Source organism: Notolabrus celidotus, chromosome 23 (assembly GCF_009762535.1).
Source record: "Notolabrus celidotus isolate fNotCel1 chromosome 23, fNotCel1.pri, whole genome shotgun sequence".
Classification (NCBI taxonomy): Eukaryota; Metazoa; Chordata; class Actinopteri; order Labriformes; family Labridae; genus Notolabrus; species Notolabrus celidotus.
In genome coordinates this window covers 17,468,380-17,490,444 of record NC_048294.1, presented here as the reverse complement: position 1 = coordinate 17,490,444, position 22,065 = coordinate 17,468,380, and the positions used below count along the sequence as shown (strand labels likewise).

Below are 22,065 nucleotides of genomic sequence, written 5' to 3'. Positions count from 1 at the left end.
TTAGTGTTGGCTACCAGGACCTGAACACCAGACAGCTTGTGTGTTTTATGCATGTGTATATGTGTTTGTGTGTGTGAATCCAGAGATCTCATCACAAGCGTAGTATCACTTTAATTCACTGATAAGTTGAAACATCAAAATTCACCAAAGTTTGAATGAGGCACAGATATAAAGAATACAATATTTACAATATAAAAGAAAGATCAGTCAAAGCAATGAGAGAATAATAAGAGATTACAAAACAAAATGTAAATATAGGAAACATGCACTTAAGAACACATCACAAATAGTTTACATGTGGGTTCAGTCCAACAGAGTTGTCTTATTCTGGATCAGTCAACAAATGTTTTAATGAACAGAGATTCTTCAAGAATATTATGATATACAGTAAATATAGTCATTTTAGTTCATTGTGCAACCAGCCTTCGTAGTTTTGCATTACTTTAGAAACACAAAGACAGAATTCAGTATTAAGTGTACATCACGGAAAGAACAAAACATTAATTATTCTATATAGTGTCCCTCTTGGCAGAACTTTAATTACATTTTGATTACATTGTGCCATCATGTACAAAAGCTCAATAATAACTTAATATTAGACAGAGAGGATGATATACAAGCAAAACAAATCCACTGACTGAAACGACCGCCCTGATCGTTTTAAACAGAGAAAACTCAGTGAACAGTTTCAGTAAATTATGTAGCATCTTTTTAACAATTTCTCTGTGTGATCTCTTCAAGATTTTTAAGCCTGATTAGATACAAAAGCATTCTCAGTCAAATGCAAACATGACCAATCTTTGTTGTTGTCGATGCAATTTGAAAAAGTTGTGTCTCTGAAATTTAAAAATGAAGAATGAAGCGATTCTTCAGGAACTTCAAATAAGCCCGCAAAAAGGCAACGGTTCATTTCTAGGTGACATAAATCATGACTGATGTTCTGACAAGCATCTAATTAAAAACTGATTAAGAAGTGAATTTTTCAGATGTGATTGTAAGAAGATATCTGTAAAACATTGATAATGATTAAACAGTAATAATATTACTGCTCTTCTTAAAAAGGTGTTGGTCCAAAAGCAGATGTATTTAGAGTGAGAACACTGCATCAAAGTGATAGTCAGAGTGCTTAGGTATCAAATCTGAGAAGGATGTTTAAGTTCTAATTATTATTATTTAAAGCTGCTGTGAGGAACTTTTAATTTATATCAATTTTGGCGCCCCATTGTGGAAAGAAGTGATACCTCTTATCTCTTGTTCTGTACATGCAAAAGTAGTGTTTTTAACAAAAACCTCACCCTGCTGCCTTTGAACAGCCAGATTTATCACTCAATGTGATTATTTGACATGAAAACAGATGAAAAAGGATGATTCCAAAGTCAAATGTCAATCATGTGGTCTGACACCTACCCCCACTGAGTGGTACAAGGCATTAAAAATGGCAACAGAGAAAGTATCAGTGTTGTCAATTATGGTTTTGTTTGCTTTTGCAGGTCATAAAGAGGCATCAGTGTTGGTTTCAGTCTGTTTCTCAGCTGGTGAAAAACTCCTCATAGTGCCTTTAAGTCTAAAAGCTATCTCAGACTGTATTCTGTATGTACTTCAGTGTGGCTTGGTAAAGGGTAGTCAGTGGTATGTTTGTTTACTGAGGGGTGTTATACAGAATTATTTAATACATGAATTGGAAGGTCCAAAGTATTGCAGAGGAATGCATATTATAATTCAGTGTGAGTGCTAACAAATTTTAACAGCACATTTTAGACAGTAGCCATCTCATGGTCACAAAATACACACAACGCTGTGTGTATTTCAGTCCATTCCAGCTCTGTGTTCACAGTAACTATTTATTTCATGACAGTTTTGATTAACCCTGTCTAGCAGCTCTGTGATTTCACAAGTCAACTGACTGGTGAAGAATTTCAGAGAGGAAATTCCACTTTAATTCGATGGCACGGTCACGTTCCTCAATAAGTGCAGTCACAAGACTCTTATCATAGCATACGAAGTGTGTCAGTCTACTATAGAGCCTGTGTGTCCATACATAAAGCAGGAATGTGCTTCTCCCTGCACTCCATGTCACGAAGAATCCCTTAAATGTTGTATCCCTTTTTTAAAACATAAAAATCATGAATGAAAATAATGCAGAACTGAATTGATTACCTCACACCAGCGTTCACTTTGAGGAACTTTAAATTAAATTCCCCACTCTCAGTGTGTTTTTGTTTTTCTGCATGCATTTGTGCATCTGAATACATGAACCAGATAACACGGCTCCATCATCAGCCGACAGGACAGCCAGGCAGTCTGAAGGCATCTGGAACAGGACTGTCGAGCTTACAGATAATTTTATAGATTCCTTTCTTCCAGCAGGGGTCGCTGTCTCTTCCAGTCCAAATGGCAGAGTAGAACTCTCTCAGAGCCACTTCTGATATCTCGATGAACCTCTCTGGAACCTGAGCACAAAAATCTGAAGGTCAGATTTGGGACTTCAAAAGCAACTCAGCCTATATGTACATAAACACTCATACACATAATGTGCTGAGTGAGGACCATCTCTGACTCAATAGAGAATATTCAGTGTTTCAGATTTTGTACAAACACGCAAGATTTTTTAAACCTCTTAAATTTTCAGTGCCTATTTAAAATCTTTAGGTGTCTAAAGATAACCTTGTCCACAGCAAGAATACACAATAATACTAATAGCCTCACTGTTTTCAAAATGCCTCTTTTCTGCTCAATAACTCCTCATTTAATTCTAAGCATGAATCAGACTTCAGATCTATTCCTTGCCTTCTTCTATTGAAGGCCTTGACTGATTCTTTATGTAAAAGTTCTCTATGATTACTACACTATATATCCCACTATAGGAAGATAATGGATAAAGATGAAATGAATAATCAAACCGACATGTTCTGCTGATGGGAAGATATAAGAAAAATGAGGCTACAATGCTAAATCAATGATTACCAAAAACACACGTGTGTGGATTCAAAATGAAAACTCACACATGTAGCTTTTGTTCTAGTCTGTAGAGTTAACATGTCTTTGACCAGTCTGCATGAAACTGATTGGACCACACAACTTTTTTGTCATTTCTAATGGCAAAGCATGAAGTTAACATGTAGACTACAATCACTTTACGTTACACCACTGCTCGCTCAGTTTACACTGTAGGAGTGTGAGGAACATGTTTAAACACTCTAACACGCAGGGCTTCATGTGGACATATCTGGGGTAACATGGCAGACAGCAGTAGGACTAGTACATATTTCATCCATATGTATTGGACATGGGTTACTGCAGTTTAAAGTAGTGCATAGGCTCCATTTGTCAAACAGCAGACTTGCTAAATTATTTACAGGAACGAATGAAGACTGTCCAAGGTGTAGGCACAATCCAGGCACCCTCAGTCACATTTTCTGGGCCTGTTCGAGCCTAGACTTGTTCTGGACTGGGGTGTTTAATACCTTATCAGAAGTGTGTGGCACACAGATTGCGCCAAACCCTGTGACAGCCATATTTGGGGTCGCTCCACATGAATGCAGGATTTTAGCTAACCAGGCAGCAGTGGTGGCCCTCGCTTTACTCTTAGCGCGGTGGCTCATCCTGCTTCGTGTGAAAAAAACACGCCACCTTCCCACAAGTGCTGGCTAGAAGACATATTGAGCCACCTCAGGGTGGAGCAACAAGGATACAGGATCCTTGGCTCACTCAAAAAGTTAATGAAGATATGGAAGCCATTTCTGCACTATAGGAAGAACCCGTGCTGATTGACTTCCACTTATTCATTTCCAATTAGTGAATGATTTACATTTATCCCAAATATTACCCTCTCCATAATTTGTATTATTATTTTCTTTCTCTCTTTCCCCCTCTCAGTGATGTATTTTAAGCTACTCAGGAGTAGGCAAGTGTGCAAGGCCATTTTGTATTGTGTTCAGTATGTTCAATATTGTGTCTGTATATGTCTAAATTTAATAAAAATACTCAAATATATAAACACTCTAATACAGAACCTGTCCTTTATCCAGCATGCTCACAGTGGAGGTGGAGTCAGTCGTCCAGGACTGTCTTTGCACCTGCACTGAGCCACTTAGTGTGTGGTAGCACAAAGGAAGCCCAGAACGTTGACTCACTTACACACGATTGGAGGCGTGACTTATTCCATTCAGGTAAGCTCTTAGAAAAGTACCTGTTCAAGGCCGGTTAGCTCAGTTGGTTAGAGCGTGGTGCTAATAACGCCAAGGTCGCGGGTTCGATCCCCGTACGGGCCACTAAGCTTTTCACAGACAGGTAAAGTGAAACCCAAGTAGTTAACAGATCATACGACATATATATGAAGTTGGCTAAACGTCATTAAAGCTCCTATTGGAAAATTGTATGCAGTAACCTTGTCATACATAATCTGATCCTATCTGTTACATAAAGAATATTACAAATTTGTTTCTTTCAATGGCAGGTGGCTACTATTGTTGTAAAATGCACATTGGTGAAAATAGAGATTAGTCAAATTAGTACAAGTTGAACCTTTGTGGAAATATCAGCTGAAGAGATGGTTCCTTTACATTTAACCTTATATTGCCTCCCTCTCCAATTTACAACTTGTGGTTGTAAGTCAGAGCTATGGAGAGGCAATCGGTTCTGGTTAGTCCATCGTTCATGCATCCATACCGATGATCCCGGGAAAGGGTAGACTGATCCCAGCTGTTATTGATCAATTCACAGTTCGAGTTTTTCTTTGCCACAGTAATTTGCTAAATGCTGCTAAGTGCGCTTCTCATGGTGGATTAAGATGAGATGAGACTGAGTCCTGCCTGTAACATGGAACTGGATCCTGTCTTAATGTTGGTCTGTAAAGCGCCTTCACAGAGCATTTGTTGTGAATTTGCGCAATTTACGCAAAATCAAGAATGATTGAAATTTTACAGATAGGACAAGTCTTGTCATAATAGCGGAATATTGCTCCGCCTACTTTCATTGAAATATGGCCGGTTAGCTCAGTTGGTTAGAGCGTGGTGCTAATAACGCCAAGGTCGCGGGTTCGATCCCCGTACGGGCCAATGCTCCTTTTGAATTGGACTTAAGGATCGATACAAAACAAATTGATGCTCAGGTTCAGGAAATATCTAGACTCCTTGCAAAGCAGCTCAATATGCTCCTGTTTGTGTAAGCTACATGTAGTGCATTATAACATTGCATAATTGTAGTAGGCCTGTATAAAGTTACATACATTTACAGTTTGAATAACTATCAGAGTGTAGTAGTTCAGGTTCATAGAGCAGACAGATCTAGAGGTCAATCAGAGTCCAGCCGGTCTGTAGTGTTACATCAGGACTGACAACCAACAAGAACAGAATGAATGAACACACCTGAAGTTTACAGTCAGTGTAATGTGAAATATGAATCTAGAGCTTAATCCATAGTATTTACTTTTTAATTATTATTCCATGATTTATGATCATTTTTCTCATATTATTGAATAAAAATGCAAAGTCCTCACATCAGTTGTTTCAACCAGTGTCAGTCTGTCTGTCTGACAGAGCTCAATGCATGGTTCACTGAACCAATCAAAGCCTTTTCATAACAGGCACCATTAAGAGCAAGATATATACATCCTATTTTTATATCATTCTATACCTTATGTAAAATTTATGATATACAAACATGTGGCCTTGAAGTGCTTATGTGTTTGTGCTCAGACTGCCGTTAAAGAGCTTATCAGACTCAAGGTCTCTTGCTGATGGAAAATTAAAGAATTATGCTTTCTCCATACTATTACATTTAGAATCATCCAACCAAGGACTGTAGCAAGCTGAAGGATGAATGGAAAATAGAGATGCTTCATGAACAGTGTCCTTACCTGATAGACATTACTTTTATTGTAGTGCATGTTTAGTATGCGGTAGAGCTCTGTGTCACGGCCCACTCTCATCTGTCTCTCATTGCCCAGACGAGGTGCACCTTCCCTGGGTTATACATACAGAGACAAGCATCCTGGTTTAAAAGTTAGCATTTGTTTCATCCTTATATAGTCCTTAACTCAATAAATTATGACGCGTTCTTGATTCTACAAACACATTGAAACAATGTAAGTTTTGCAGCAAATTAGATGAACATGAAACCAGTGCCAAGTCAAACCAACCGGGTGAGAGCCTCACGGACAGCCTGTCGTGCAAAGCGCTCCATCTGGATGTAGAAGAACTCTCTGAAGTTGCTGAACCATTTAATCATCTGGGAGGTCACACAGCGGTTAAACTAGATGATAGACATAAACACAGCAGATCAGGAAGTGAGCAGGTGAGGATGGCATGAGAGGAATACCTGTTAGATAACTTTCTATAGAATGAATATTAATTTTAAAAATGACTTCAAAGAAAGCATTGTCTAACTCAAAGAAAGAATTTCACTGGTCAGTAAAAATACATTAACATCACACCTCATTGTTACACAGGTAGAGTTTAAACTTTAATTGGATCAGATCGGATATAATCACTTTATGAAGACTTGTTATGGTGTCAGACTGAGGGGAATTTTGTCTTCAGTTCTTTTGAATCTTCAGATTGACAACCTGCCCGTGCAGCTGAAGCCTGTAATACTGTGTTCATGATTGTCAAAAGCCTAGTGAATCATTTTATGTACGCAAATGACCTGCCTGTTTTCAGGCCAAGAAGTGCTTGTCTTTGGCAAACACTGGCTAAATGCTCTGTTTTTTGGGGGTTGTTGGACATAACATCAAATATAAGTAAAAGTGTTTACTTGTGGCAGCAAAGATGAAAAAAGGCTGAAACTTCCCCAATATATAAATTGTGAGCTGATTGTACTCTTGATGCCTATAATAGGTTCAAATATCTTTAACAGTTTATCCCTGAAACACTGACTGATGATGACAACATGCTGCAAGATAAATGCACCAGCAGTCATCCTTTTGACACAAGTTTAATATGTGTTAAGATGTTATAAAAATATATCTGTTCAGAGTTGACTGTACATCTCAGTATACCGTATAATATACACACTTGGGGACAAACTGTGTGAAACAAGCTTGAAAAAACTACAAGAAGCTTTTAATAATACTGTTGCACTGTAGGCTACTGTAAGATAGGCATACAGTACAGAACAGTAGACTAAAGGCTTGGAAATATTGTGATGTTAAAAAAAAATCACCCTCTGGGATTTAACCCTCCTGTTATGTTGCGGGTCAAATTGACCCTTTTTAAAGTCTATTTTAGGCAATATATGCCTTCCAACCAGCTTAATGCAGCATAAAAATCTGGACAGCATGTGACAGAAGAGGTGTCTCGTGTTAATTTATCAACATCACTTCATAAAAAAATCTAAATTCAAAATATAAAATAAAATAAACACAAATCTATGTCATGTAAAACTATTGTATTTATATTTAGGTCTTTCTAATGTACATTAAAAAAGCTTTAACATGAATTTCAATGAAAAACGAGTGAGTTATCCTCATTGATCCATGATCTGTGAGAATTACAGAACACCAATGAACTAAATCTTGATTGAAATGGTTAGTAATGGAGTTAAAAATTTGATTTAAAAAAATGTATACTGGGATTTTTTGGGGTTCTGAATCTTTTGGATAATGAATATGCCCCGGGTCAAATTGACCCAGGAACATTATTGCTGTTCAAGAGAAAGGAACATAACAGGAGGGTTAGAAAAAAACACAAGATTCTTTAAAACACTTTTTACAACAGGAGCTGAACTTTGAATTAAATAAAGAGTAGTTTAAGTGTAGTTCGTGGCTTGCTCTTCCTCCAGTTTGAGCTCAATCAGATCTTTAACTTCTACCCTCACATCGAGAGTTTCAGTACACTTTTTGTCACTCTAATATCGCGAATGTGTGGGTCCATAATGCCGCTTGTTGGAGTATGCGCATGGCCGGTTAGCTCAGTTGGTTAGAGCGTGGTGCTAATAACGCCAAGGTCGCGGGTTCGATCCCCGTACGGGCCACTTAGCTTTTATGGTCATTCTAGTATTTGGATTTCATTACTCAATTCACCAAAGCCTGCATCAGTTCCAGTAGTAAACCAAAGCTGCAGCAAATCATTCTGAATAATCCCCAGCTAGAGTGAACACTACATAATCCACTACTACTACCAACTCTGAGTTAATAAATTGTGATGGTTGATACCTAAACTTAAATAAATTTTAGCTGAACTACTGTTCCTTTAACTCGACATTAGCAGTCGTTAATAAAATAATTAATACAATTATAAAATAAAATAAAATTTGTTTGAAATTATAAAAAAATCACAAAACAGAGTAGACTTTTGTTAAACTAAAATACCTTTGTATCTATTTCTGTAATTGCTCCAAATGATAAAGTTCAAGTGTTCTTTTCAATTAAATAATGTTACTATTTTTTTGATAGCACTTCTAATGATCTAACACACTCATATTTTAATATTTTAGCGTTGGAAAAACAAACAAATATGTCCAATATCAGTCAAGCTTATTCCAACCACAGTATACCTATCCAAGGGGCAAGCAGCAAGTATACACGTTTTGGATTCAGCGTTGTTTATGGCGGGACACATTGATGCAGCACGGGGATGGGGTACACACACCTTGACATCAGGGAAGTAAGTCTTCAGTGTATTGGAGCTGGGGTAGCGTGCGTAGAAGAACATGAGCTTGGCTTTCTTTAGATGGCAGGGAGACAAGCCCTCCTGGGTGTATACATGAAGCCAGTTAAGGATAGATGTGTTACACCTTTGACACACACTCATCAACACACACCTTTTATTCCTCCACTCCTCCTACATCATTGAAAAAAAAGGATATTCCTCCGGCAGTCAGGTAGAGGTCTCCTCCATCCATCCCTCCCCCTCCTCTAATCCCTCCATCTCCCCTCATCCCTCTCTCCCTGTCCCTCCCACTGTGAGCGTGGCGTGCAAGGGAGGGGTCCAGGTGACCGAGCAAGGGGAGCGGGGGGAAAGATGGGTGAGACGAAGGGTGAGAGGAGAACTCCAAAAAGGGATCGGCGCTCAAATAGTCCTTGCGGGACGGGGGAAGGTGGGAGAGCTGAGGGTGGTGGAGGGAGCGAGAGAAGAGCTGCTGCATGGAGTAGTGCAGGAGGGGGAGAGGGAGGGGAGGAGGGGGTGGAGGTGGAGGTGGGGGAGGCGGGTGGAAGGAAGTTGAGGAGGAAGAAGAGGAGGATGAAGATGGGTGGAAGGAGGAGGAGGAGGGGTCCTTGGGTTGTGAGGCTCCGGGTAAGAGAGGAGGGTGAGAGAGAGGAGGAGGGCGAGGTAGAGAGGGGTGATGAAGGGAGAGGTTTGGGTGAGAGGGGTTTAAATGAGTGGACAGAGGTGGGCCGAGGAGAGGGTGGGCTTTGCGGATGTCAGCTGACCTCTGAACAGCCAATGACATCCCCAGATCTGATGGATCGGTGCAATGCGGAGGCAGAGTGCTCCCATTACTTGTTTTTTGGAGCTGCTTCTCTTTTTCCTCATCTTGCTCTCCTCTTTTTTCCTCCTTCCCTCTCATTTTCTCCTCCTCTCTAGCTAAGAGTCCCATCCACATCCCCCTCTCCCTCCCTCCTTCGTTCCCTGTGTCAGACTGGAGGAAAGAGATGGCAGCAGGAGGAGAGGACGGAGTGAAATCTGTCATCTCGGTGTAAAGGCGGAGAACTCGATCGATGACTCGAGCCACAGCGCTGCCCAACTCCAGCTTCAGCGCCTGAGCAAACTTCTGCCCTCCCTCCTCACCCTCCTCTTCCATCCCTCCCTGCCAATCTCCCCTTACTAGCCCTCCGCAATCCAACCACAGCCCCGCTCCCTCCATCACACCCTCCAAGTGTAAACCCCCTCCTCGTCCCCTCTCGATCCTGCTCTCTCTGTCTTTTTGCCTCTCTTCTCTGCGTTTGTGAAAACTTTCAAAAGGAGAAACAGAAAGGAGGGAGAAAGTTTCTTTTTCCATCTCTCCAGCATCAATATCATCATCATCGTATAACCCTTCTGTGATCTCCTCCTCCCCTAACAACCCCACATCTCCCTCTCTTCCATCTCCCCCGTCTTTGTACCTGTTCCTCTTTTTCTTCTCCTCCTCTGCCATGTTCTTCTCCCCAAAAGCCCTCCATACCTTCTCCTGCAGGGCCTGCAGTCTCTCTCTGGCCTCCTCAAGCTGTTCTTTCAACTCTTCCCTCTCTCTCCTTTTCCCCTCCTTCCCTCCCTCACGCCTCCTGCCTCCCTCCTCTGCCTCTCCGTCTCTTGCTCGACTCTCTAGTTTCATCCTCTTAACTTTCATGACGTCTTGACCCCACTCCGCCGCAAGGGCTGCATCACTGTGCCTCTTTTTCAACAAGCTTTCCTCTCCCTCCATTACTCCTCCCTCCTCTTCTCCTTCTAAATCTTCCCCCACATGCCCATCTCGCTCTCCTCTGTCTTCCTCTAAGTTTGTGTCATCCAGGTGTCTGTGTGTGCTCAAGTTTGGGTTGAGATGTCCTCCAAGTCTTCTGGGGGCTCCACCTGGCTGGAGGAGGTGGTGGATGAGGGGGAAGCCGGGCGGTCTGAAGGCAGGAGGTGGACGTCCTGTGCTGGGCTGAGGGAGAACACCAGGGAGGTCTGTGGAGCTGCCGTGAGTGTTAGCAAACGCACGGATCTGTGGAGTGGAGTCGTTGAAAAGATCTGTGGGGGAATCCATCTCTAGAGAGAGATAAAGAGGAAAGAAGATGAAACAGAGTCACTGACAGTGTTTTGCATAAGAAACAGGGGACCAGAGAGGAAGCGCAACTTTTAGCTGCATTGATTCTGCTACATTCAAGGCTGTGCATTTCATTACACTTAAAGGATGATCTGTAGAACTTACAAATTTATAAGAAGCACTCTATATGAAAGAAATAGTCCTCATGGAAACTGATAAGTGATGAATCCTCATGAGGTTTTGGAGCTTTCTATTAATTTCTCCCAAAAAAGATTTGATGCTCTGATGCTTCAAACTCGGCAAACACCTGTGTGACACCTGGTGGGCTGTTAAACTTATGGCAGTCGTTTTAATGAGTTACTGAAGCACCAAATCAACTCTCTGATTCTCATCGTTTTAGTCTAATATTTGTGAAAAAATAAAGGAACAAGAACACCCGGTGTTATGAAAGAAAACTATCCATATGGCCTGCATTCGTAAAGATGTACTACTCTACATTCTTGTTCTCGTATGTACGTCGCTTTGGATAAAAGCGTCTGCTAAATGACAAGCAGCAACCTCCGATCTAAGAGTATGAGTCCAATGTGGAAGTGCTAAAAACTGCATTTCATCGAGGATCCGCTTGAGGCTGGCTCCGGAAGTACCGGAAGTCACATACATATGGATGGGGAAAAGACGATCTTTGCAGCAGAAATAAACATGTTTACAGCCTGGTTCAAAAGACGAGTGTAGTCTGGAAAGCTCATTTCTTGATCAGCACACACTGTGAGGGGGGTGAATTTTTTTCTAACGCCGCAATTTCAAAGATATTTAGATTACGAGTCTTCCAATGAGAGGCACAGCTGCCTGCGGGAACACTGTAGCTGTTGGCTAGGAGGCTCAAACTCCGCCTCTTTATGTCACACTGGCTCGACAGAAGCAATATGGCCGCCGCCGACTATTGGCCTCAAAACAGCTCTTCAGAAACAGATGGGTGACGTCACGGACACTACGTCTATATTTTATACAGTTTATGATATTTATACGTCATAGTGCAAATAATTAACCTTGAATTATCATAAAGATCTTATGTTACATGTTTGTAGCAAAACTTTGATCAGCCTGTTTTACAGTTGTATGAGCTCTCATGTCTTTTAGCATCATGATCAATGTTTGTATGATAATTTATAGTCTCAATGTGACGAAATGAGGTTAATGATAGAGACATATTCATTAGATCTGTAGATGAAAAAAAGAAAGTTTGACAACTATTATTATATGCTTTTGTAATATGCATTGTTTAATTTCTTAGTTAATCTCCTCCTTTCTTCTATAACAAATACCAATCACACGGATTACGTTTGAATCATAGACTGTATAAATAATGGACGTAGTATCTGGACATCACCCATCTGTTCCTGAGCACTGTCTTGAAGCCAACTGGCGGCTGCAGCCATATTGGAAATGCGGAACTCAACCAGGCATAGTGTGCAGAGTTTGAGCCTCCTAGCCAACAGCTATGCGTTCCCGACCAGGAGTCAAGTCAGTCATGTCCTTATTTGGCAAAAACTCGTAATCTTAATATCTTCTGAACCGTTGTGTTAGAAAAAATCACTCCATGTACAGTGTGTGCCGATAGAGAAATTAGCTACGTAGAGCCAAGTCGTTTTTTGAACCAGGCTGTAAACATGTTTATTAATGCTGCAAAGATCGTCTTTTTTGAATTGGTGTCTATGTGGTTTCCGGTGTTTCTGCAGCCAGCCTCAAGAGGATTCTCGATGAATTACAGTTTATAACACTTCCACATGGGCTTCATATTCATATTATGAGACTGGAGGTTGCCGCTTGGTATGAATCCTTCAAAATCATCAAGCTGGATGAAGCTGTTTTTTTTGGAGCAGCTGTGACGTTTCATCTTCACTCTGCTACTTTGCTCTGAAGCTGCAAGGTTCACTAGAGTAACACAAGCTTTGTAGCTTATAGTGTTCTCTATTGAAAAGGGAATCAAACGTAAAACAAGAAGTTTCTCTTTAGCATCTATACGTTGGAAAATGAATCATGATGTCACTTCTGCTTACCTGGATGGCAAAACAGGTGATCTACGACAGAAGCTGAGCCAGTTGCACTTCTATGGTGATAAGAATGATCTGCAGCGTCCTGGCAAAGAGCTGCAAAAGAAGCACACACAGTGACAATGTGGACAAAAATAAATTAAACTCAACTCTATAAAAATGTGTTTACAAATATCCTTAACCGTGTTTCAGACAGTTGATAATCTTTCAGGAATCATGAGAGAAAACAGCCTACTGCACACCAGACCACAATGTATGCACAGGCGAGAGGGAGGGTGTTGATGCAGGTCAACAGACTGGGGACTACGCTATGTGCTGGTGCTGCAGTAGGTTAACATCTGGCTCCTGATCTTTGTCACATATCATCCGTTTTTCCTGTTCCTTTCAACTGAGCATGCTGTCTAAGAAAGCATAAATGCAATGAAAACAAATGAGGCAAAATGGAGGGAGTTAACTGCATCCTGGCATTAGTTTTGGCGTGGAGTCAAAAACTAACCAGAGCTAAAATATTCATGTACATTTTTACTGAATAGACATGTTTATGGCAGGAAAATTAACAGGCAGGAGGTCATTATTTACTGACTGCATGTTAGACGGTTTCCCTATAATACCTGGAAATGCCTGAAAACAAATCACAGCACGTTTCTCGTCAATTTCACTTGATTTCACCATTTCACAAAGACAAAATCAAACATCCCCACGCTTTTTTTTGCCAGTATGTAATCTCCTGCTCTCAACAACCCTTTCCCCTTTTCCTTCCTCTCTCCTCTTTCATCCTCTCTTCCTCCCCTCTCTCTGTTATCAGTTCAGGCAGCTTGTTAAGCACTGTTTGATCAGAGTGTTTACCGTCAAACACACTCACACACACATACACACACTCTTACACAAAAGCGAAAGAGGCTTGAGAGAGGGCTAACAATGGTCAATGGTCCTTGGGGAGTGAAATGGAGTGAGAGTAGCATATACATATGTGGCTGTGTGTGTGTGTGTGTGTGTGTGTGTGTGTGTGTGTGTGTGTGTGTGTGTGTGTGTGTGTGTGTGTGTGTGTGCATATGTGAGATTGTGTGAACAGTCGTCCTACTTAGCTTTGATAACACCCCTAATCCACTTCAGATGGATACACTACCACTCGCTGAACAGAGAGATGGAGAGATGATAAATGGACAGATGTACGGGCAGACTAAAAGAGGTGAATTAGGTAGACAAAAATACAAAAATGTGAACACACACAGTGTTTTAGATTTGGTGCTGACAAACTACTTGACAATTTGATAGATAGATAGATAGATAGATAGATAGATAGATAGATAGATAGATAGATAGATAGATAGATAGATAGATAGATAGATAGAGTTCATAGGTCCCCTGTGCAACATGAAGAGAATAATCCTACTATAAATAGCTTAATATCAATTATTCAAATGCTCTCTCTTCTCCACCATAATACAGCCCAGATGGCAAGCCAGCCAATGCGCTTATACCAGGGACAGATTAGCTTTTCAAAGCCAGCGGAAAGCTGGACAAAATATGAACACTGAGCAATGAAATTGTAAGCTATTAACCGCTAGATTAGACTTTAGAACGGTACTGTTGGATTTCTGTATAGCTGTCAAAATCAAAAGAGAGGGAATGTAGAATAAATAAAGCAACACACAACTTATAGGCTACTGGCATGACACAGTGTGCGTCATTGAAACCAAACATTTTAATCTGGTGGAATCTGTGTTAATAGCATGTAGCCAGGGGAAAATGTTACAAATAATTCAATAAGACAGCTAGAGGTAACACATATTTGGGTTGCAGGCCCATTCACATTCATGCAATTGACATTTAACAGAAAACAAATTGGAGCGGCTTAAAATCATTTCAAAAGACAGATACATAAATGCAGATGAAAACAGTGCCAGTGATGGAAGCCCTCCATATAACTTAAAATTAAAGTTTTTTCCTATTAGCCTCATAACAACAATATTTATTTGTAATTTTCCATCATTTCATATTACAAAAAAAAATCTATCTATCTATCTATCTATCTATCTATCTATCTATCTATCTATCTAACTATCTATCTATCTATCTATCTATCTATTTTAGTTCAATATACTTCATTTAATGTTTGAAGCCGCGTGGCAACATCTGCCGGTTCTGCCACGCGAGAGGAATCCGCTTTGCCCACTCTGACGCACGAGCTGTCAGTGTGTGTGTGAGCGCGCGTGCCCGCGGTGCGTCCTGTGACTAATTGGCAGCGGTAGACTAATGTCGCAGTATGAAAAGAAAATAAACACTGGGAGAGAGCAGTGCGCTCTGGTGCACACTGACCCTCGCTGCTTGTTTTGAGAGGAAATTAAATTGAGAAATGTGAGGAAGAAGTTTAAAATGAACTCACTCTCAGTCACAGCTTCAGCGCTGTCTGTCCCCCGAAGCTTCCCACTCCAGTGTCCGTCACTGTGCGCTCTGCCTCGGTCAACAGTGTTCAGTTGGCATCGAGAGGGCCTCGGACATCTGTGCGGGGAGGAACATACACGCCACCAGCGGGTCTCCGGCTAGTTCCCGTTCACTCTGCTCAATTTGTGTCCTTCTTTGTTCCGAAACTCTTACAGTTTTTTACTCACACTCATCCACCGCCTCCTCTTTACTCTAGTTGTATCACTGTGCAGTTTTTTCCCCTCCCTCGCCAGTCCATCTATCTCTGGCTGGCATCATCCTCACGCGCTGCTGCCGGTGTGGAGTGGCGCGCGGTGGGCGGGCAGGCTCGAGAGCTGGCCACTTGACGGTCCGGTCCCTCCCATGTTGGCATTTCCCCCAGTACGTGTACAAAAACACACACGTACACTTATACACACAAGAGCACACTCATAGAATCACATTAGCCCTCCTGTTACCCTCAAATTCACTAACATCCTTTATCCTTGGGGTCAATTTGACCCCAGCAATTTAAACCTCCAGAAACTGATAGTTACCCAGGTTTATGTGTCAGGTAGCCTACTTTATGTTTCTCTATTGACTACCTAAATAGCCCTTTAAATTAAATATATTTCAAGCATAAACATAATTTAAAGCATTTAGAATGACTTTATTTGTAAAACAGAACATCAAACTGCAGCAAGTTTGTCATGCTCTCATTGGCTTTCTATGTTATCAAAACGTATGCCACAGGACACATCATTTAATGTCTTTGGAGACATGGAGGCTGGAAATATTATACCTCAATCTAAAGGTTGACGGTTCAATCCCAGCTGCTGCAGTCACCAAGTGTCCTTGGTTATAGTGACCTCAATATCATCCAAAACAACCAAAACAAATTTGAAATGTTGATATTTCTTATGTTATAAACAGCTAAAACAGCCTGGGGTCAAATTGACCCCAAGGAACACCAATGTGTACTTTTTTTTTTTTACAGGAAATTGCAACATATTAACATTTAAATTTATTGTTTTCCCAGTGGTCCCCATTAAATTAGGAAAAGTCATGAAATATGAAGCCAAAAAAATTATGTTAGTCATTAATCTAGAGACGTTAAACATTGAATGGGGTCCAATTGACCCCAAGGATAACAGGACGGTTAAAAAGATGCTAGTTTAAGTTGTTAGAAGCTGAAATAATTTCACATTAGTACAATTCTGCTAATTGATAGCAACAGTTTGTGGAGGTGCTAATTAATTTGCTCCACTGTGACTCACACTGTTAAGCCATATGGGTAGTTTACATTACATACATACACACAAATGCTGTTTAATCAAAGACACACAACACTAGTGGAATGCACTTGCAGCAGAATATTCTCCTTTACAGAAAGAGGCATATTCACCAGTGAGAGCCAGGTGGTCATTTAACCCTCCTGTTATGTTGCGGGTCAAATTTAAGGGTTAAAAGTATTTTTTCGGTCTGAAACTTCTTCTGCTTGGCTTAATTCGTGAAATGAACATATAAAATTAAAATGGTTGATTTCACATATTTGCAACCCCCCTTGCATTTATAGATATAGATACTGTTTGTGGGTCAATTTGACCCAGCAGTCAAGGTGGAGGATTAAAGAACACTATTGCACTGAATATTGATTTAAATGCTTATTAATGGAGTTAATAATAAGATTGAATAAATGTTTATTGGGATTTTTTTTGGTTCTGACACGTTTGGATAATTGAATATGCCCCGGGTCAAATTGACCCAGGAACATTATTGCTGTTCCTGAGAAACCAACATAACAGGAGGGTTAAAAACAGTTTTATCTCACCACAGGATATTTTTTAAACCAAGCCCAGTAACACAGTACTGACAATTATCACCATACAGTTTGTTAGATATATATTTTATTTTTGCCTTCTTTCAAATTGAAAGATAATTTTTGAACAATGACTGCAATATCAAGGTGAACAGAGATCTGTGTCTGAAAGTGTTGCATGAAATGGGCCACATTTTACTACAGCCGAGGAAAAATTTCTTTTATTTCATGTCATATCTGGTGCATCAAAGCATTTGAAGTGAGGTCTTATTTTAACGAACTGTAATGACTGACCTCAACCGTTGTTACTTTAATCATTTGGAACATTTGGTTTCCAGGAAAAGCAAATAGATAGATGCCTGACCTTGAGCAGCACTTTGTTACCTGTTGCTGGGAATCTTGCCCACAGTGTCTCACCATGAGACCAAGGCCAGTCTCCATTCCTCACTTCATTCTGGTCTCTCTTGTCATCTCTTTTTAAGGATAAATTATTTTCATCCATCCAATGCATCACCTGTGTAACCTTCTTCCCATTTCCTATCTCTCTCTCCCTCTGTCTCATCTCATCTCTGCCTTTCTCTACTTCTGATTAAAAATGGTTAGGCACTGACTGAAAGGTCGCAGTTGTTATGGAAACGAGGCTGGTAACAAAAGCTGGACACACGGGCACAAGGGGAGAGAAAAGGGAGGAGAGACAGAGAGAAAAAAAAAGGGAGATGTGTCTGAATAAACATAAACATGCAGAAAGGAGGAGAGGGCAGGAAAAGAGAAAGCGAGAGAGGTCTGAATAATAAAAACATATGCAGAGGGGGGATGGCGAGAGACATTGAGGTCACGAAATGATGGCTCCATCTGCAATAATAAATAACAAAAGATAATACCGGGTTTTTGTCATTCTAGGAAGGATGTCGAGCCACAAAGGTGTGTGTGTATTTGGACCGAGTGGGAGAATGCAATTGATAGATAATACATGGATCTGCTTCACAAGCTGGAGAATACTGAAAAGCACAAATTGTTCACAGAAAAGCCTCCCAAAAAGCCTGAAATTGTGCATGAGTGTGTGTGTGAGTGCGGGAACGTCATCTCTCTGAGGGCTCATATTATGTTAACCACTTAGACCAACATCAAACACTCTCTCTTGCTCGCTCATACACACACACACACTTCAGTACGAGCATGAAGGTGCCAGCCATATAAATAGGGAGTCCCAAAGCGAGGGATATAAAGAGAAAAGGACTGACGGAGAGAGACAGAAAAAAGGAATAGATTATAAATTCAAAGGAGGTACGGAAAGGGGTGACTAAAAAGGATGAGGGAAAGAGCAGGGTGAAAAAGTGGGAGAGGGCAAGAACAGGAGGGAGTGTGGACAGCTGGATATGACAGGATCAATAGATGGCATAAAGTGTATGTGCATTGATTTACTTACAGCGAGAGAGTGATGGGGGAGAAAAAAATGGAGAGGACAGAAAAAGCAGGGAGAGAGGGAGGGGATAGAGGAAATTATAAACTAGTCAGAACAGTAGTACAAAGTGAGGGCTGATGTGGGGTATAAAGACATAATTAATGCTTTATTTATCTATAAGTATATATAAACAGTGGGTCAAGTGATACAAATGGCTGCTCACTGGAATAAACCCACAAATTACTATCAACGACACATTTCAGCCTCTTTTAGCTGTTTTCTTTATTTGTCTGCCAACAAATCCAGCAAGCAACTGGTTTCTGCTAAAGAAAGTTCTGACAAACTCAACCTTCACAGCACCACAGAGACAAGCCAGCAAGAGACACGTTTAAAGATAACTAAGAAACAGAGACTGCAAGTCCTCCTTCAATTAGATTTATAGAAAATAAGATGTCTTATTTTCTGCTCCACCCCATCCCCCTGTTCTTTCACTGATTGGTACTATTGTGCTGTGATTAGTTGCCATCTATTGACTCAAACTCTGCAGTCAGGCAGCTTTTTCGAGGCCAGATTTCTTTTATGTTTTACCTCTGAGAGCAGGGTTTTGTCATTTGTGTTTGGTGTACAATTCTACAATGGCTTTAAGCAAAAACATACACGTTTCCTGTGTATTAACCAAGAAGAGTTGTGCACAAACCAATTGAAACTTTGATGATTTTTGAACAGTAACCACAAGTTGATTAGGTTAGGTTTTAAAATGAAATGTATCAGAAAAGAGATTGGTCAATCAATCAAATCAATCAATCAAATCAGTCAATCAATTTATTTATTTTTTTAAGTTATATTTTTGGCCTTTTTGCCTTTATTTGATAGGACAGCTGAAGAGAAACAGGAAATGTGGAGAGTAGAGAGCGGGGGAAGACATGTAGGAAATAGTCGACTGGCTGGGAATGGAACCGGGGACCCCTGTGACGAGGACTGTAGCCTTTGTATGTGGGGCGCTTAGACCGCTAGGCCACCAGCACCCCCCAATCAATCAATCTTAATTTATAAAGTAACAATTCCCTACACATTATCTCAACAGGCTTTGTAAAAAGAGCAGGTCTAGACCATTCACATTGTTTATGTTATTTACAAACACCCAACATCAGATGAGGTGAGTTCTAATCTCAGTTTATTTTAAGATTCCATCATATCCTTTCATAATCCACCACGCATTTAGCTAGTTACGGTGACAAGGAACTACTTCCTTTAAACAGGCAGAAACCTCAAGCAGGACCAGACTCATGTCATACTGAGGTCACACGCAGCAGTCTTCAGTTTGAGTTTAGTGAAAGCTCATTGCTTTTGATTCTTAGACTTGTAAGGTTTGTTTGACGTAAGACATTAAAGGCAAACCCTACGATGAAAACCATAAGCTGGATAATAAAAGATGGACATCATGGCATCTCCCAAAAGTGAAGCCAAAATATTTAGCTCACTCCTTGCTGCCTGACTGCAATATAGTCTAAAAAGTCTGCCTCCTCCATGTTAACAGATGGGACACAGGTCAGACTTTGAAATATAAAAACATGTCAAAGAAACTCTTAAAACTAACAGTTACTGTCGTTAAAATTTGTTCTCATCATGCTAATATGTGTTTGAATATATTTTTTGGGGGATGTTTGGTGTTAATTTGTAAATTGATGCTATAAATGGGTCCATTTCAAAACAACTGGATTAGGGGTTACACTGAATACTGCTAACTTCAGGGATCTTTGCTGATTGTATCTGTAAGTTTATTATATATTTGATAGTAAATGTGTGTTCTGGTTATTGGAAGGGTTGGGCTGCAAGAGCTATTCTCTACTGTGCAGAGTCTGGCATCAAATGTGTAAGATTTCATCTCCTGTTGCAGGGTATTTTGGCTTCACATTTGTGCAATGGGAGAAGGTCAAAACAACAACTTTATATGCAGTCAGTGGTTTGCTTTACTAGCCAATCACAGCAAAATAGTACAAGCCAATCAAAGCACAATAGCGCAGGATTAGGCTGCAGTCATACAGCGAATTAAATCACTCGTGTCAATGGCCAAAAACACTGGATCCTACATTACCCATAATGCATATCAAAAGTGTTACATCAGCCCAAGCCAAAATTACTCCAATGACATTACTGAGACATCATCATCTGGATTATATTTTTAGACGTTGGAAAGATCTCTCCAGAGCCAAATATGACATTATACAACTATGTTGTAGCACTCATTGTTACACAGAATGTAACTTTATGAGCGGAAATGTTGGATTGGCGCTCTAATTCCTAAACTGTACTGGTAGATATGGTGACATTTAGAAGTTTTGGTGTAAATCAAGCCACTATGTCACAGTGACACAAACACTTAGAGACAGACAACATGTGTACAAGCAGAAAGAGAGACACTGGTTAGAATGGAGCGTGAGTGTGAGACAGGCAGACAGATAGAAAGAGGATGACTGTGTTTATATGTGTGTGAGAGAGAGATGGGAGTATGAAAGAGAGAGAGACAGAAGTGTGTTCAAATAGCTCAGGGCAAGGTGACAGAGAGAAACGAGCGGACAGAGAGGGATAACAAGCTCAGGGGGGGGAATTGTGTGTGTGTGTGTGTGTGTGTGTGTGTGTGTGTGTGTGTGTGTGTGTGTGTGTGCTGGAGAGAGAGAAAAAGGAAGAGACAGAGGGTGGAAGGGGAGAGGGATAGAGGAAGTTAAGGGAATGAAAACAAAAGCAGTGTTTGTGTGCGTGTGTGTGTGTGTGTGTGTGTGTGTGTGTGTGTGTGGATGGCCAAAGGTGTCAGAGTGTACTGTTTGGCTTAATGATAACCCACTGGGCATGTAGGTCATAACGGTTTGTGTCTCAAAGCCATGACTGTATGCCTGTGTGCATCCATTAGCTGGAATGTGTGAGTGTGTGTGTAAATAGAAACTCAGTAGACGCACATGCACATGTAAAGTGGGTCTCTCAGAGAGGGTTTAAGAGTGTGTTTGGTCAGAGGTTGAAGAAGCAGTTTTTCTAGCGGGTGGGACTCAAATATACTTGCACACACACTCTCATGCTTCACCCACACATACCACAAACCCAGTTTTTGGGCACACACAAACACACATATACACACACCAACAGCTGCCCTACATGTCATACATGCACATGTGATCCACCATGTATGGCACTAAATTATGCACAAACACACACACACATCTCTTCCTTTTGATCTCTCATGATAACACACACACACATTGGCTCTCTCATACACATACACACACACACACTGGGGGAAGCTATTATGCTCTCAGGCTGGAGTGTTTTGATGGTATAATTGCAGTGACCAGTGAGGAGAAAGAGACAGAGGGAGGGATGGAGAGAGGGATGGGGATGGAGGGAGAGAAAAAGAGGAGAGTGCTGACACTCTCAGCATGCTAATGTTGCGAGGCTCTACCCCCCACCCCCCCTGCCCTCCCCTGATTTCATCCCTCCCTCTCTCCCTCCATCCACCCATCTATCTCTTTGTCTCTCCATCTTTCCTCTCTATCTCCCATCCTCTGCGTTTCACAGGTGCAGCACTAGAAAGAGGGAGAGAGGTGGAGGGATGAGAGGAAAAGAGGGATGTATAACAGGATAGAGCAATGCTATCTCTCACTTTCTCTGCCATCCCTCCATCCTCTTCAAGCTCCCCACAATGCTCAAAACAAAGGATGAAAAAAAGAGGTAAGGGG

General features: G+C 40.9%; 1 protein-coding gene and 3 non-coding genes across 5 annotated transcripts; 3 read left to right on the top strand and 1 right to left on the bottom strand.

Moving 5' to 3' along the window:
- Positions 1–1,318: 1,318 nt before the first annotated feature.
- On the bottom strand, positions 1,319–15,499 carry prox3 (prospero homeobox 3). 2 transcript variants are annotated; one of them, XM_034676134.1, is made up of 7 exons: positions 15,100–15,499; positions 12,720–12,809; positions 8,806–10,664; positions 8,589–8,702; positions 6,140–6,252; positions 5,858–5,963; positions 1,319–2,450 (listed from the first exon to the last, which is right to left on the bottom strand). In XM_034676134.1, the coding sequence occupies exons 3-7, from the start codon at positions 10,660–10,662 to the stop codon at positions 2,277–2,279; spliced, it is 2,364 nt and encodes a 787-aa protein (XP_034532025.1). In that variant the 5' UTR covers positions 10,663–10,664; positions 12,720–12,809; positions 15,100–15,499; the 3' UTR covers positions 1,319–2,276. The 2 variants fall into 2 exon arrangements, with proteins under 2 accessions (XP_034532025.1, XP_034532026.1); XM_034676135.1 differs by having other exon boundaries at positions 8,589–8,696.
- trnai-aau lies at positions 4,198–4,271 on the top strand. The gene has a single exon. It is a non-coding gene; the product is annotated as a tRNA-Ile (tRNA).
- Positions 4,984–5,057, top strand: trnai-aau. Its single transcript has one exon. It is a non-coding gene; the product is annotated as a tRNA-Ile (tRNA).
- On the top strand, positions 7,898–7,971 carry trnai-aau. The gene has a single exon. It is a non-coding gene; the product is annotated as a tRNA-Ile (tRNA).
- Positions 15,500–22,065: the final 6,566 nt, after the last annotated feature.